General features: G+C 35.8%; 1 protein-coding gene across 1 annotated transcript; it reads right to left on the bottom strand.

Annotated features, from left to right (window-relative positions):
• Positions 5,822-14,900, bottom strand: LOC18596995. The gene is made up of 14 exons (XM_018122863.1): positions 13,205-14,900; positions 12,750-12,860; positions 12,407-12,645; positions 12,109-12,319; positions 11,740-11,977; positions 11,482-11,629; positions 11,050-11,355; positions 8,458-9,760; positions 8,240-8,353; positions 7,296-7,498; positions 7,005-7,215; positions 6,679-6,916; positions 6,276-6,423; positions 5,822-6,193 (listed from the first exon to the last, which is right to left on the bottom strand). The coding sequence occupies exons 1-14, from the start codon at positions 14,523-14,525 to the stop codon at positions 5,888-5,890; spliced, it is 5,097 nt and encodes a 1,698-aa protein (XP_017978352.1). The 5' UTR covers positions 14,526-14,900; the 3' UTR covers positions 5,822-5,887.

Below are 16,383 nucleotides of genomic sequence, written 5' to 3'. Positions count from 1 at the left end.
TACGAGGGACAATATTCTTGTACCAAATTCCTACGTAATAAAGGCTAGAGTTATTAAAACTCACAAAGCCGAGCTCAAAGACGTTGCCAGAGGAGGTTAGAGTTTGTCCCTGTGGCCTGTGGGAGTGCTTGAGATGGGGTTAACACATCTATGGCGGTGCAAAACTTGACGAAAAGCAATTTGAGTAAAAGAGAAAAGGAAAAAACACAGACATCGAAAATGCTCATCTGTCTTCAAGCATGTCGATCACAAAACAAAAATAGCTACATGGTGAAAGTACATAACAGAATTTGAGTCAATCAAGCTAATGTGCCTGAGACTTCTATTCTTAAACTACAAGCTTTGATTAGTTTCTTAAATGCAAGTTCCCCATTCTTTATCCCCCTCGCTCCCAAAACCAACAAAAGTAAAGAAACGTGTCCAGAAATTCATGTCCTTGACTGGTCCCAGTTGACTTGTATTTTTTTCCATGGTTTAGATACCCCAAACAACACGTTAAGAAACCCGAGCTTGCTGTTTCTCCATTATCTGTCCTACTTGTTGCTTTTGGTCAAATCTGATTTGAAGTGTGTGATAAAGAAAACCGCTGACTTGGTAATTATGACGGTTGATTATAGAGATCTTAATTCTTTTTCATTAGCAGCTTTTCATCTAATATACCAAATTAAAAAACATATCTCCTGCAATTATTACATTAACATTAATCAATTACAATTCGAAATTGTATTTTTTTCTGAAAGGCAATTCTAAATTGTATAATGTCTACCAAAATATATTATATGAAACTTATAATTATAAATGAAAATTTCGTACATATTTTTTTGTAATAACTAGATAATTATATAATTATTTAAAAAGATTAATATATTAATCATCTAGGTCTACTTTATTTTTCTTACTTTTAATTGGATGTTCTTCTTTGCCACAAAAGTCTTTTTAAACCCTTTTCATGTGTAATTTTTTACTTTAAAGTTTCGGATGATTAATTATGCTTTTTGAAGTGTGAAAGAAAACCTGTGATTATTTAATTATACTTAGGGCCTTGGTGTGATATGAAAGAATAAGATAAAAGGAGATATTTGCAATTCATTAAGCAATAGAACAAGCTGGGCTAAAATAGGCCTCCCTTCCATAGAAGAAGACAAATTTTGAATAATCTCATTCAAAAACATATATTTTAAAATTTTATTTTTAAATTATAAAAATAAATATAATTTCACTTAAGATAACATAGCTAATATAATTTCAAAACTTTCATATAACCAAACAAAATATAATTTCACACTAATTTCAAATTTTTATTGATTTCTTGTAACATACAATGGTCATACTTATCTCAATGGCATAAGTCGTAATCATAATAGAAACTACAATTAATCTTAGTGGCATCATATCAAAACCACAATTAACTCCAGTGACATGGGTCATAATTATATCAAAAGCAATCATTGGCTGCTCTGAACAGACATTACAAGTATAACTATTTTGTAATCGGTGATGCGGTTGAGAGATCGATCTCTAATCATATAATAAATGTCGACATAGCCTACGTTTAACCCGCATTAGCAAGATCATAACATAGTCATACTAGAAGATAAAACAAAATATAGTTTCTGATTACTCAAACTCACAAAACAGTAATATTCACTTTCACAAAACCGTAATATTCACTTTCACAAAACACATATCGTATACATCAAAGCATATTTATTTCAAATTAAGTATTTACATATGTAATCACTAAGATAGTCATATATGCATATGTTAAACAAAAATCATATTAATATTTTAAAATCAGAAATCATATTTCACAAAAAAATTCACATTCCAAAATCCAATATATAAAAATCATATATATACATTTTGCATGCTCAATTCGATTTTTATAAATTATAGGATAAAATATATTATACATAATATATGAAATTCAATTTCACATTAAGGCTAATTTTTAGGATGTGAAAGCACAAAAGGGATATCAATCACTTATTAGATTCGTTAAAACCAAAATCAAAAAGCAAAGAGTTAGAATCCTCTCGGAACCTATTAATTCAAAATACTCGAAATTAGAAACTAGCATTTCTAACTTATCAAAACGAACCATGACTCTCTACTAGTCATTTTAAGGCATTTTAGAGTGTAGCACCTCTTTCGCTAATCGAAATCAATTTGAATTTTTTAATAATTTATAAATACATAAAACATTCAAAACTTACAAACTCATAGATTATAGTACAAAATCAGCAACAATATGTGATTGGGTGGAAATACTTCAAATACAAATCAAAATTTAGTTCTTGAAGATTTCCAATAAAATTTCCAAAATATGCTAATTCAATAATAATTTGTCAAATAAATATTTATTATACAAAAATTCACTAAAATTTAAGTTGCTTAATTTTCTGAAGTTTCTAGCAAAATAGGTTGAATATAAGTCAAGAATAATTTTTAAAATAACTAACAATGAATTTTTATAAATTCTAAAATTTTATATTTTTATGACCATTTGACTTACTTCGATCTTATAACTCTTAATCCGAATTATTTCCAGTGATAAACTCAAAACCAAATTGAAGCATTTATGTCACACTATAACATTAAAAATTGTTTTGATGAAAAAGATTGCAAAATTCACAAGTTATAGAAGTCAAAAGTTTAAAAATCATCACAAAAATACCTAGATTTCTGAGTTTCCACTATCAACAAGCCTATTTTGAAGCTTTAATTCTTTTAACACAGGAAGCTTCTAATCGAGCCATTGATGCCAAATTAAACATCTCATTTTATACTACAAAAGCCTTCAAAGATATGCCCCAAAATGTTACCAAAATATGAAGTTCCGTTGACCCAAAGTTGGGTCGTCAAAACTATTGAAAACTAAGTTTCTAGTCAGCTTTAAATTTTGTATCTTCCTAACCACAAAGCTAAATGAGATGCTACAAAAACCATTAGAAAGATCTTTTAAAACATTTCCATTGGTACCCATCATGTAGCTGGAAAGTCATCAGAACAGTACTAGATTTGGATGGAAATTGAAGAAACATAAAATAACCTAGGGCTTTTGCATTCAAACAATGAAAAGTACAAAATTCTCATAATTTGAAGCCTAATCATATCTTAAACAATGCTTTCTTGAGTAGATTTTCCTTTTTCTACCTTCTTCTTCTCTAGGATTAGTTTCTCCCAAATGGTTTTTTCTTCTCTATATTTTTTTCTTTAAACGTATTAATGAAAACTGACTTTTAACTTCCTCGTATGTGATAAAATAATTGGCCTTACCTCTTTTCCTTTAAATGTGTAAACTGCTTTTATTTAAACATGCCTTATTGATTTTTTTAAAACTAATTGATTTTCTTTTCTTTTTTTTTAAAAATANCAAATGGTTTGTTTTTTTCCTTCTCTATATTTTTTTCTTTAAACGTATTAATGAAAACTGACTTTTAACTTCCTCGTATGTGATAAAATAATTGGCCTTACCTCTTTTCCTTTAAATGTGTAAACTGCTTTTATTTAAACATGCCTTATTGATTTTTTTAAAACTAATTGATTTTCTTTTCTTTTTTTTTAAAAAATATGATAAGATATAATTGACTGTATTTTTTTTTAACGTGAGAATGTAATTTGACTCCAATTAAAATAAAACCACTCTGTTTGCTAAAAGGTTTTTAATACACAACTATTCTATTATAAACCCAAATATTTTTAAAGTAATTTCAATAAAACCTATTTGTCAAATTTAGGATTTAGTAAACATACTAATGTAATCCTATTTTTAGGTTGGGGAATTACATTTATACCATATTCCCAGATATTGATTGGCAGAATTGTTAGGCTGAAAGAAGCCTAGCACAAAAAATTGGCCTGGGGGGTAAGGATTTGGTCTTGTGATAATGGCCTGGATAGAGTTATGTTATTAGTTGCAGCGCAGCAATGTAACAGAAGCAAGTTGAACAAGAGGGACATGGAAGAAAGCAAAACTCTACTTCTCTTTTCACCACCCATCTTGGAAATCAGTTTCTGAGAGAATCAAAGATCCTGAGACTTCTATTTCTAAACTACAAGCTTGGAATAGTTTATTAAATGCAAGGTCTCAATTCTTTATCCCCGCCATTCCAAAACCAATGAAAGTTAACAAATGTGTTAACGAGTCCATGTCCTTGGTCCCATACGACTAGTCGTTTTTCCACCGATGGTAGATACCCCGAAATAACCCCATTACATGCAACTTAAGAAAACCGAGCTTGCGGTCTCTCCACGGCTCATTCATCTGTCGAACTTGTTGCTCTCAGTCAACTCTAGGATTTCAAGTGTATGATAACGGAAACGATTGAATTGGTAATTAGGACAGTTAATTAGAGAGATCTTTCTTCTTTCTTATTGGTAGTTTTCCGTCCGTAATACCAAATTAAAAAGTATATTTGGTGCAATTATTACATGATAATTAATAAATTATAATCCTAGATTATATAACATCTATCAAAATATTATATGAAGTTTACAATTCTTTGTAATTTTTTGTTATGATTAGATAATTGTACAATTATCTGAAAAGACTAATACATTGATCACATACTTCCACCTTGTTTTTCTTATTTTTAATTGCTGTTCTTCTCAGCCACAAAATAGAATAAGCTAAAATGGGCCTTCCTTCATATTAGAAAACAAATGGCCCAAAGGCTGAAAACTAGGGTTCTCTCGCTTGTCTTCTGGGAGGGTGGGCATGGGCTAAGTAAATGACTGCTTTCTGCTTTATGAGTACTCATTGTTGGAAACAGGGGAAATTGTATGAGTAATTAATCTCGCATTAACAAGTGAAAAATCTCAGTTACAATGAACCCAAGAAAAAAAAAAACCTTATATAATTACAATTCTATCCCATTAAAGTTTGACTGCATGTACAATTCTTTGATAATTAAGTGTTTCCCCTGCTTCCTGCACTAATCCATTCAACCGGCCTACCCCTTGTAGCTGAGCGGGCTTTAATGGAACAACTCTACAACTTCAAACAAGAGAAGCAGAAAACACCAGGTTCAGGAAAATTTTGAATGGTGTAATATGAAAACAATGGAAGGGTAAGTAACAAATCAATCTATCTTCCAACTACCATTGTCACCGTGACGTCATTTGAAGATACAATTTCTTGACCATCCATGGTGAATTCTGCACCTAGAGAACTCCTCATGGAAGTGTATGTGGGTTGTCTAGGCATTGGAAGCGTTGGAGTTTCACTCTCAAGCATTAGCACCATGGCTGCCATTGTTAGTGTGTGCATTGCATTATCCTGCACACACATTATGCCTATGTGTATGCATTTCAACACTGCAGTTGGAGAGCATGGATCCGGAATCAAGGTGTCAACGAGATCCATTGCTTTATTCACCTCGCGAATAAGATTATAGATGATAAAATCTCGAGAATACAATGAAACTTGATAATTAATTATTTTTGAGCTAACAAAATCAATACATTGAAGAGTCACTAGTGTATGGTAAAATTATTAAATTTTTATAAAGTTTTTTTGTAATAAAATAGTATAAAAAGATGTGGAGAATATAGAGAAAAGAATGAAATATTGTTAAAATCGTTTTTTTATCTTCTTATTAAATTATAAGAGTCCCTATTTGCTCTTTAACCCATTTTAGTTATACTATTAAAGACCTAAACTTCTCTTATTTCAAAAACTTTTTTTCTTTATTTGTTTAAATGAAAATTATATCTCAAGCTTATTATTGTTGAAAATATCCATCCAATTAAGTAAAATTTGTTCTTTATCGAAAGAGTGGGAAGATGAAAATAATGATCATAAGAAATGTAAGAAAAATTTTAAAATAGGAGTTGCTAATTCTGTAAATAAAAAGAAAAATAGAAACAATCCGTTCATCATCAATTATCGACCTTCAGTCGCTGACAATGTGACCTCGTTCACGGAGCCTATATAGCTATTAGAATTTGATCTATGAGAGGAGTACCGTGAATTGTCAAAAGCAAATGCAGGTTGCTTTGGTTGTGGAAGGCTCGTTCCACTGGTAAGCTGGAGAATCACGGCTGGCGTGCTAGGCCTGTCTGCAGGATTTTCCTGGACGCAGAGAAGCCCAACGTGTATGCATCGCATTACTTCTACATTGCAGAATGAGTCCCCTAAGGCTTGATCAACCAAGTTAAGCACTCTACCTTCACACCACAACCGCCAAGCCTGAAACAATGTAGATTTCACTTACTAAAAGAATCCCAGAAGGAATATGCAAAGATGAAAGTGTTTTAACTTTGAAGCATACATAACCAAGAAGGTTTTGGTGTTCATCATTCTGGAAGCCTGAATTTTTCTCGCCGCTGACAATCTCGAGTAGCAAGACCCCGAAGCTGAAGACGTCAGATTTCTCTGAAAACCTCCCTCCTATGACGTACTCAGGAGACATATAGCCCCTGCATTGATTGGAATATTTAATGCTTGTTTACTTCAATGCCAAAGTCGTTAAAAGTTATCTGGATTTTGAGGTACATTTGAACAAGCCAATACCTAGTTAAGTGATTATATGTACATGAACCTATTTACAAATTAGGTTGCAAGTTTCATGTTACACTAGACAACAATTTAATGCATTACTACTCCTTATGGGAGTGGATTATCAAGATGAATGTTCATTGAATCTGCTAATAAAACAAACAAGTAATGCTTACAATGTTCCCACTACTCTGCGAGTATTTGCTAGCTCTTGAGTCTTTTGGAAAGTTCTAGCCAATCCGAAGTCTGAAATTTTTGGGTTCATGTCTTCATCCAAAAGAACATTGCTAGCCTTCAGATCACGGTGAATGACCCTTAGAAAGGAATCACGATGGAGATAAACAAGCCCTCTGGCAATACCCTGAATAATGCTGAAGCGCTTAGCCCAAACTAGCTGTGTTTTTCTTGTTGGATCTAATCAGATCATGGAAATTTTTGACAAAGTCAGTTATAAGTTGTGTTATAAAATAATAGGGATGAATAAGTGAAAAAGGGAGTTAACCAAAGAGAAATGTGTCCAGGCTCTTGTTCGGCATGTACTCATAGATCAACAGTTTTTCCTCCCCTTCAACACAGCAACCCAAAAGCTTAACAAGATTCCTATGTTGGAGTTTGGAAATAAACACAATCTCGTTCTTGAATTCCTCCATGCCCTGTCCTGAGTGACTAGAAAGTCTCTTCACGGCTATTTCCTTTCCATTCTGCAGCTTTCCCTGCTCTTGTGTGACATATATCAGTCTATGGTGTCCTTGTACATCTACAAGCAAAAAGAAATAGTAAAAAGGAGTGATACCTTATAAACAGGTCCAAATCCCCCTTCGCCAAGCTTGTTCGTTAGGCTAAAGTTGTCGGTAGCAACAACTACGTGGTTGAAATCAAATATCAACGAATCTTTTTGTTTTATGATGTTGCTCCCTGCTATTCCTTTTCGAGTGTCTCTCAAAGGGTTAGTTGCATCAGCAGAATCAGATTCATGCAAAGCTTCTCTGCTTTCCCCTAAGTATAGACATTGAGCCATCATACCTTTAAAGTTAGCAGATCTTTTTCTTAAATAGGCGCGAAACTGAGTAATTTGGCCTAGACCAACTAGAATCCGATATGGAGCCTAACACTGTGACATATCTTGATTTGGCAGGATTTATTGACATACTGGTCTTAAAGGATATAATTCTTATGAGACAGCCAGGCTCTATGTATAATTCAGCAACCTAACGTTATTAAAATATTATATACTAAATTATACTCAAATTGCATATAATTAATCTAATTAACTACTCAATAACAAGGAACTTTTCAGTCAGTTTATTGGAGAAAAATGCTAAAGAGAAGTCAAAGTAATTAAGCCCCCAAATGTCAATCGTCAAGGGTAGTACAGGAAACAAGTTTCTTGGAGCTGCATGGCTTAGAGATTTCTGTTGAACGAGCCAAATTTTCTATACCTGACAGCTCAACCTTTCCCTCTTGACTGGCAATAATCCATTACCACAAATCAAGGTGGACAGGTGGCTTACACGGCTTAATTATTGGAAGGTCCATCAGTATACTTTGAATTTTGGACCTAAAATTTCTACTGCAGTTTTTCTCAAGTTAGCTATGAATAATCATGATTAAGCTTTATACATAAACCGCATGATCTGCAATGCTTTATTTGAACAACTTTCAAAACACAAGAGATTAATATGCTCAAAACGCTTGAATAAATTTAAGTAGCTGTGAAAAATACATCAGTGCTCTTACCTTTGTGGTTAGCTCTATACCTGAAGAAACCATACACTAATAATGTACTCAAGACGATCAAAGTACAACTAGCTGCAACAGGGAAGATTACCTTCGATTTGTGCTTCTCCTTACCTAGAGAAAATTTTAAAATTTGAAGGTAAACAAACCAACGGGGAGACAGATGTATGCAAACCTCATAATCTGAGTTCAGGTGAAGAATTGTATGTGTAAAGTACCTAGTTCTGCATGTGCAACACGAACGAAGAGATCCTCTCCTGTAGATGAGAAGGCCTGAACATCCATAAGATCTTCAGTCCAAAGCATACACCCGATTCCTGTCACAGACGCAAATGCCACGCAAGAGCAGTTGTTCGAGCACGAGAATTTGCAAGCTTCTGTATCCACTTCAAATTTCAGATACTGGGAATGAGCTGGCAGTTTCAGCCCACTCAATTTCAAAAATCCATCAGTTTTATTCCGGCTTGAGGCTAATAAGCTTATGTTCTTGTCACAATTAAGTTCAACTCGTCTTACACATCCATTCGTCCAGTTCCCTCTGCTCCACTCTTCACTTGAGCTTGGTTCAAACCCTTCCAAACACCTACAAATTGGAGACTTATCTTTATTACAAATTCCATTAGGACCGCAAGCTCCGTAAATGTCACATTGGCTCTCCGGTTCCTGTAATTGAACTCTCCATTCTTTCTCTCCTTCATCCCAAATAATTAGCTGCAGATATCCTTCTGGTGAAAGGAACACGACTTTAATGAGAGAGGTGTTGAAAAAATTGAGAGCAACATACTGACTACCCTCTTGACTATCCGATACAATGCTAATTCCATTAGTATATACTGCAGACATATGTGGCATCCCTAGGAACTTTATCCCATTCCATTGCCCACTTCTCAAATACGGTCGGGTTCCACTCCAAATAAAAGCTTCTATTATCGGACTACTCTGTGCTCCAGTTCCACCAACAAAACTACCAGGCGATGGGTCGTCCTTACTTTTCGAGGAAATCAGGAATCGTTTCTCACCGGTTTTAACATTCATCCCTATCATCATACCGGTCCAAATAGTATCACCAGGATGGCTAAAGCTCTCCCATAAGATCTGTCCCGATGAGTTATCCTTCAGAACAAAATTCCCACTATCCAAAAGCACCGCAACCGAATTATTTGATTGGATAGGAACCTTGGTTGACCAGACAATGTCTTGCATGCCATTCATGAGCTTCAGATTTCCATCACCTGCTATCATTAGACTTGAGGACAATGAGTCAGTGAGGGGCTTCTCTCTGTTGGCCACCCATAAAACTCTGCGAGGGACAATATTCTTGTGCCAAATTCCTACGTAATAAAGGCTAGAGTTATTAAAACTCACAAAGCCGAGCTCAAAGACGTTGCCAGGGGAGGTTAGAGTTTGTCCCTGTAAGAGTGCTTGAGATGGGGTTAACACATCTATGGCGGTGCAAAACTTGACGAAAAGCAATTTGAGTAAAAGAGAAAAGGAAAAAACACAGACATAGAAACTGCTCATCTGTCTTCAAGCATGTCGATCACATAACAAAAATCTCTACAAGGTGAAAGTACATAACAGCATTTGAATCTATCAAGCTAATGTGCCTGAGAGTTCTATTCCTAAACTATAAGCTTTGATTAGTTTCTTAAATGCAAGTTCTCGATTCTTCATCGCCCTCCCTCTCAAAACCAACAAAAGTAAACAAACGTGTCCACAAATTCATCTCCTTAATTGGTCCCAGATGACTTGCAGTTTTTCCACCAATGGTGCAGATACCCGAAATAACACATTAAGAAACCTGAGCTTGCGGTTTCTCCATTGTCTGTCCGACTTGTTGGGCTTAGTAAAGTCTGATTTGAAGTGTGTGATAAAGAAAACGGCTGAATTGGTAATTAGGATGGTTGACTATAGAGATCTTAATTCTTTCTTATTAGCAGGTTTTCATTAAAATATCAAATTAAAAAACATATCTTCTACAATAACTACATTACAATTCTGAATTGTAAAATGTCTACCAAAATATTATATGAAAATTATAATTATAAATGATAATTTCGTACGTACTTTTTTGTAATAATTAGATAATTATATGATTATTTAAAAAGATTAATATATTAGTCATATACATCTGTTTTGTTTTTCTTATTTTTAATTGGATGTTCTTCTTTGCCGCAGTGTTTTCAAACACTTTATATGATTTTTTTTCTTTAAAATTCCGGATGATTAATTATGCTTTTTGAAGCGTGAAAGAAAACCTGTGATTATTTAATTAAACTTAGGGGCTTGGTGTGATATGAAAGAATAAGATTGGGAGATATTTGCAATTAATTAAGCAATAGAACAAGATGGGCTAAAAAGGGCCTTCCTTCCAGAGAAGAAAACAAATGGCCCAAAGGCTGTAAGCAAGGGTTCTCTCGTTTGTATTCTGGGAAGGTGGGCATGGGCCAAGTCAATGGCTTCTTCTGCTTTATGAGTACTCATTGTTGGAAACAGGGGAAAGTTTATGAGTAATCAATCGCACATTAATAAGTGAAAAATCTCAGTTACAATGAACCCCCCAAAAAAAAACCTTATATAATTACAAATATATCCCATTGAAGTTTGACTGCATGTACAATTCCTTGATAATTAGGTAGGTCCCGTGCTTCCTGCACTCATCCATGCTACCGGCCTACCCCTGTAGCTGAGCGGGCTTTAATGGAACAACTCTATTACTTCAAGCAAGAGAAGCAGAAAACACGAGGTTCAGGAAAATTTTGAATGGTGTAATATGAAAACAATGGAAGGGAAAGTAACAAATCAATCTATCTTCCAACTACCATTGTCACCGTGACATCATTTGAAGATACAATTTCTTGACCATCCATAGTGAATTCTGCATCTATAGAACTCCTCATGGAAGTGTATGTGGGTTGTCTAGGCATGGGAAGCGTTGGAGTTTCACTCTCAAGCATTAGCACCACGGCTGCCATTGTTGGTCTGTGCATTGCATTATCCTGCACACACAGCATGCCTATGTGTATGCATTTCAGCACTTCAGTTGGAGAGCATGAATCCTGAATCGAAGGGTCAACGAGATCCATTGCTTTGTCTTCACTCCAAAGATGCCATGCCTGAAACCAGTTCAAAATTCAATATTAGTATTGCCAGCTTCAAGACTTCAACAGATGATAACACAAAAATTTTCAAATTCTAGCTTCATGGTTAGCTTGGCTGCAAATGGTTCGTTTTGTACTTACATATCCGATAAGACTTGTGTGTTGGGATGAACGAACGCTAGTATTCCTCCGGCCACTAACAATTTCAAGCAATAATACCCCAAAGCTGTACACATCTGACTTCACTGAAAATAGTCCTTCCATTGCATATTCAGGAGACATATATCCACTGCATTTTAAGACAGGAAAGAAAGGGTTAGGTCTGTCAAGCTATTGACATTGTTTGAACGTTGAAATTTGAGCTTCTTCTGTAAACATCTATAAACATGTAGTGCTTACTATGTGCCAACTACTCGAACTGTATTTGCTTCATTTTGGTTACCCCCAAATATTCTGGCCATGCCAAAGTCTGAGATCTTTGGATTCATTTCTGCATCCAACAAAATGTTGCTAGTCTTTAAGTCTCTATGAATTATTCTAAGTCTTGAATCTCGATGGAGGTAAAGGAGTCCTCTTGCAATGCCTTCAATAATGCTGAGGCGGGTTCTCCAGTCTAGCTGGGCTTGCTTGGCTTCATCTGCCATAAATTTTATCAGGAAACTACTGTCAGTATAAACAAACAGCTACAAAAGCTAATAACTCCAGGTTTTGCCATTTTTCTCTACAAGACAACAAAGACCTCTACGATACGGATGATTAGGAGCATACCAAAAAGAAAGTTGTCCAAACTTTTATTGGGCATGTACTCGTAAATCAGCATCTTCTCTTCCCCTTGAATGGAGCAGCCCAAGAGTCTAACAAGATTTCTGTGCTGCAGTTTAGCAATCAGGATAATCTCATTTTTGAACTCCTCTAAGCCTTGGCCGGAATGTCCTGAAAGCCTCTTTACAGCTATTTCTTGACCTCCAGGAAGCTCTCCCTGTTGATGGAAAAAAAAGGCTGTTATGACCTTTAATTCAATAACATTACACTCATTACTATTTTGTAACTAACTTTAGAAAGTCACCTTGAATACATCACCAAATCCCCCCTGCCCAAGTTTGTTTGCTACACAAAAGTTCTCTGTTGCAGTTGCCACACAACTAAAGCTAAACATTGGTAATTCTGGCCCATTAATTTGATTCCCATCTATAAGGATGTCAGATGGTCCTGAAAGATCTGCTGAAAATTCTTTGCTCTTGGACACATCAAAAACTGCTACATCATCGTTCTTGCAACATGGCATTGATGAAACTGCAGGCAAACCTTAAAGAAAGAGTTGAAAAATTAATATCAAGTAGTAGACTAGCAGACAGCCTTATTCTAAGCTGCCTCTTTAAAGGAAATCATACCTCCAAAGGAAATCTCACCTTTCAGTTTATTCCTGTATCTCCATAGTAGCCATAGAGACACCACCAAGAAGCATGCCCCCAGCACAGTAATTATAATAATCACAAGGATGGATATTTTCCTCCTGCCATCTGATTTTGAAGTGAAATAAGCAAGGTGTTAGTATGTTAATGTTTCAGATTTAGCAGCTAAATGCAGCAGAAAATGTTAACTTTACAAAAGTGAATGATCACAGCCATTTAGCCCACTAACATAATGCACTTCACTATATGCCTAAAAAGCACCTCTATTCAAGAATCATGACACCTACCTGATTTAGTAGCTGCATTCTGAAGAAATTTGGCAAGAACAGGAAGGTTTAGGAATTAAACCAACTGAAAGGTAAAACTTCACAAAATTTAGGACTACTCTATGACCAAAATGACCTAGTGAAAACTTAATGGACCATAACAACAAAAAACAATATGTACCTTACCTAATTCAGAATGATGGAGACGCAGGAAGAACTGTAAACTTCCACTTTGGTCGAAATGCTGAAGATCAATCAAGTCTACTGTCCATGTCATGCATCCAATCCCAGAAATAAATGCATACGCCCTACATGAACAATTTCCCAAGCAGCTTGTTCTACACGCCTCTGAGTTCCCCGCGGATAGCGTTAAGTTTGCCAAATCGGGTAACTTCGTGCACTTCAATCCCTTAAAGCCATCTGGTTTACCGTTTTCCCCTGCTGCACCATTAGTCCTCTGGCACTGCAGTTCGGTCCTCCGTTCACACCCACCTGACCAATTCCCTCTATTCCACTGATCTTGAAGCTTTGGTCTAAACCCTTTTAAGCAGTTGCACTTTGGAGAATTTAAGTTGTCACAGGTCGCATAATTCCCACAATGATTATAAAGTTCACATTGATTTGCAAGGTCAGGCTGTTGTTGCAGAACTTTCCATTTCTTCTCGCCATCATCCCACATCAACTGCTGCTCCCTTCCCTCCCAGCCTATCCGAAATCTCAATAAATTAGAAGGATTCGGTGGATAATATGTAAAATACTGGGTCCTATTTTCATCAAGCTGAGAAAGCTTAAAGCCATACAAAAAACTAGCAATACTACTCATATTGGGGACACCTGTAAAAATCACTCCATTCCACTGTCCACTTCTCCATCGCCTTCTCCCGTGATCCCATATTACTATCTGTGGTCCTCCATGAGGATCAACACCCATACTGTAGTTTCCTGGAGAAGGATCACTGGCTGATTTCCATGCATGGAAAGCAGGGTACTCTCCGATTGCAGAATTCACTGGAACTCTCATTCCAGGCAGAAATGTATCAGTTGGATTGTCGAAGCTCTCCCAGTGGGTATCATCAACACTTTCATTGCTCGATAGAACAAAATTTCCCGTATCCCAGAGAACTGCTGTAGTGTTGTTTGATAAGCCTGAAACATTAGAGGACCAAACTAAATTGTTGTTTCCATCCAGAACAACCAAGTTACCATCAACTCCGATCCTCAAAACTCCACTTCTGCCAGATATTGGTCTGTCTCTATTTGCAACCCATACGACTGCTTTCACATCAATCCTGTACCATATCCCGACAAATATGAATGTTGAGTTTTCAGGATTGAAGAATCCCAGTTCAAAAATCTCAGCCCTGGATACCAACGTGTCGCCATCCCTTATCGTTTGGCCTGGCGTGATTCTGTCAACCGCATGGCAAAACTGAGGAAGAAAGTATAGAAGAAAGATGAATGAAGCAAGAAAGAAAGAAACTGGGTTCTTGTTACTATTAGTTTCCATATCACAGTCTCTAACAAAATGCAGAGATTAATGGCAGACTTCTTAGAAGAAGTAGATACTAAAATATGAGTAGAATTCAGAAAAAAGAAGATTCAAATGGTGGCCTTGGTTTTGCCTACGAGATCAGGACTACAAGTTAGACTTTAAAACCTGCAGAAACCAATACCGGAGAACTTTAAAAAGTTATTCTGCTGCCAATGTAGCAGATGTCACACGTCAAAAACCTTGATAGGGAAATTTTACTCGGTTTAAAGTTATGACCAGATGAAAAACATGAGAACCATTTGCTTAGGTGATCGGTCAAGAAAACCGCACCGCGTGCCTTTTACGATCTCTGAATCTAAGGAGATGAAAACGATTTTACTGTGACAAAACCACCGACCTCAATTGGTTTCTCAGCTTAGAAGCATTAAATTCATAATAATTCTTTACTCTGATGTGATAGTAAATTCAACATTCTTAATTTCAAATTATACGTGCTGCCAAGCAACATGTTGCACAAGCAATAATGACAGGCCAAGTTTGATTGAGTAGAAGTTAAATGAAATAAGTTCAATCATGAAAACTTTAAGTACTAGGACTTATGTTATGAGACCCTTTTCCCCCTGAGAGTCAAATTTTCTAATTTCCTTTTGCTTCTTTCCGTTTTGAACATAGACTATTAGGCAAGTTAGGTGCCAGACGGCGTTGAAGGGTTGGCTGGTGTGCTGAACTCCAAAATAGACGGCATTTGCCTTGGGACCACCCTACCCATGCGTGTAGACTCACAACTTGGTTTAAAATGCATAGTACCTCGATCAAACCATAATAGTAGGAGAATTCTTACAACACCCACTTGAGAAAATAAAGTTGACCAAGGTCATTAATTAAGGATCCATCAGCCACCCAATCCGGACCATTTTCTGCCCTGAATTTTGACTATTTTGGAATGGCATGTACCAATGCGGAGAATCTAAGGGCCCTTGGTCATCTGGGTCAATCATTGAAGTTTTCCAGGAAATTTCTGGTGGGGTTTTTATTAAAGAGAGGTTTAGTTAGATACCATGCACCCGAGATTAGTTTATGATTAAATTTAAGCAATTGGATTTTGAGCTGTATTATTTGGACTTGTCGATTGTTCTTTTGTGCTGGAGTCCTAGCCAGAAGGTTCAGTGGATATGATTGCCAATGAAATGTCAGTCACTGAAGAATTTATAAAATAGTTGGTTTTGGCAGGATTCGAAATGCTGAACAGACCAGCAAACACAGAATTATCCTGTAAATAGAATAGTTAATTTTCAAAGTGTTTTTTTATTGTATTTAAAGTATCAATTTTAGGAAGTATGTAAAGAAGCAATTAAGCAAAGAGTGGTTGAGAAATGGCAGTTTCTGATGCTCTCCCATTTTGTATTAGATTAAAAGAAAAAGGAGCAACAAACTGCTCAACAAAGATGGACTTAAGATAGAGCTAAAGTACTAAAAGAAATCATAGTAATCAAGGTAAAAAACAAGATTTGGTTAGATAGGAAAGATTAAAGAACTAGGTAACAGCTTGGAATTGATGGAAAAAAAAAACCAAGCCTAGTTTCAAAGCCTCATGCTGCAAGTCTGCAAATATTGTCCCAAGTGGTGTCTGAACTCCCCAAACGTCGCTTTCTTGATCAACCAACCACCAGGCTACAACAGTACCACCAGTTCTATGTCAATGGCCTTTTACCAAAGACTTTTTTCCATTTGATTGGATGATTCTCTGATGTTTATACAAGGAATCTTTGCTAAGGCTGGAAGGTTGACGATTTTGCTTATCATTGACACGAGTATCATGCTAGCCGGGCATAGTTGGCTTATTTTTGGCAATTTTTGTAGGGAAAGCAGAAGC

This window comes from Theobroma cacao, chromosome 6 (assembly GCF_000208745.1).
Source record: "Theobroma cacao cultivar B97-61/B2 chromosome 6, Criollo_cocoa_genome_V2, whole genome shotgun sequence".
NCBI classification, from domain to species: Eukaryota; Viridiplantae; Streptophyta; class Magnoliopsida; order Malvales; family Malvaceae; genus Theobroma; species Theobroma cacao.
This window is presented reverse-complemented; position numbering and strand designations above follow the sequence as displayed.

Coding starts and splice junctions, on each gene's coding strand:
- LOC18596995 (XM_018122863.1), bottom strand. CDS start 14,525: ATGGAAACTAATAGTAACAAGAACCCAGTTTCTTTCTTTCTTGCTTCA. Junction 11,630..11,739: donor GTTCGAGTAGTTGGCACATA/GTAAGCACTACA, acceptor CTTAAAATGCAG/TGGATATATGTCTCCTGAAT. Junction 11,356..11,481: donor ACACAAGTCTTATCGGATAT/GTAAGTACAAAA, acceptor AACTGGTTTCAG/GCATGGCATCTTTGGAGTGA.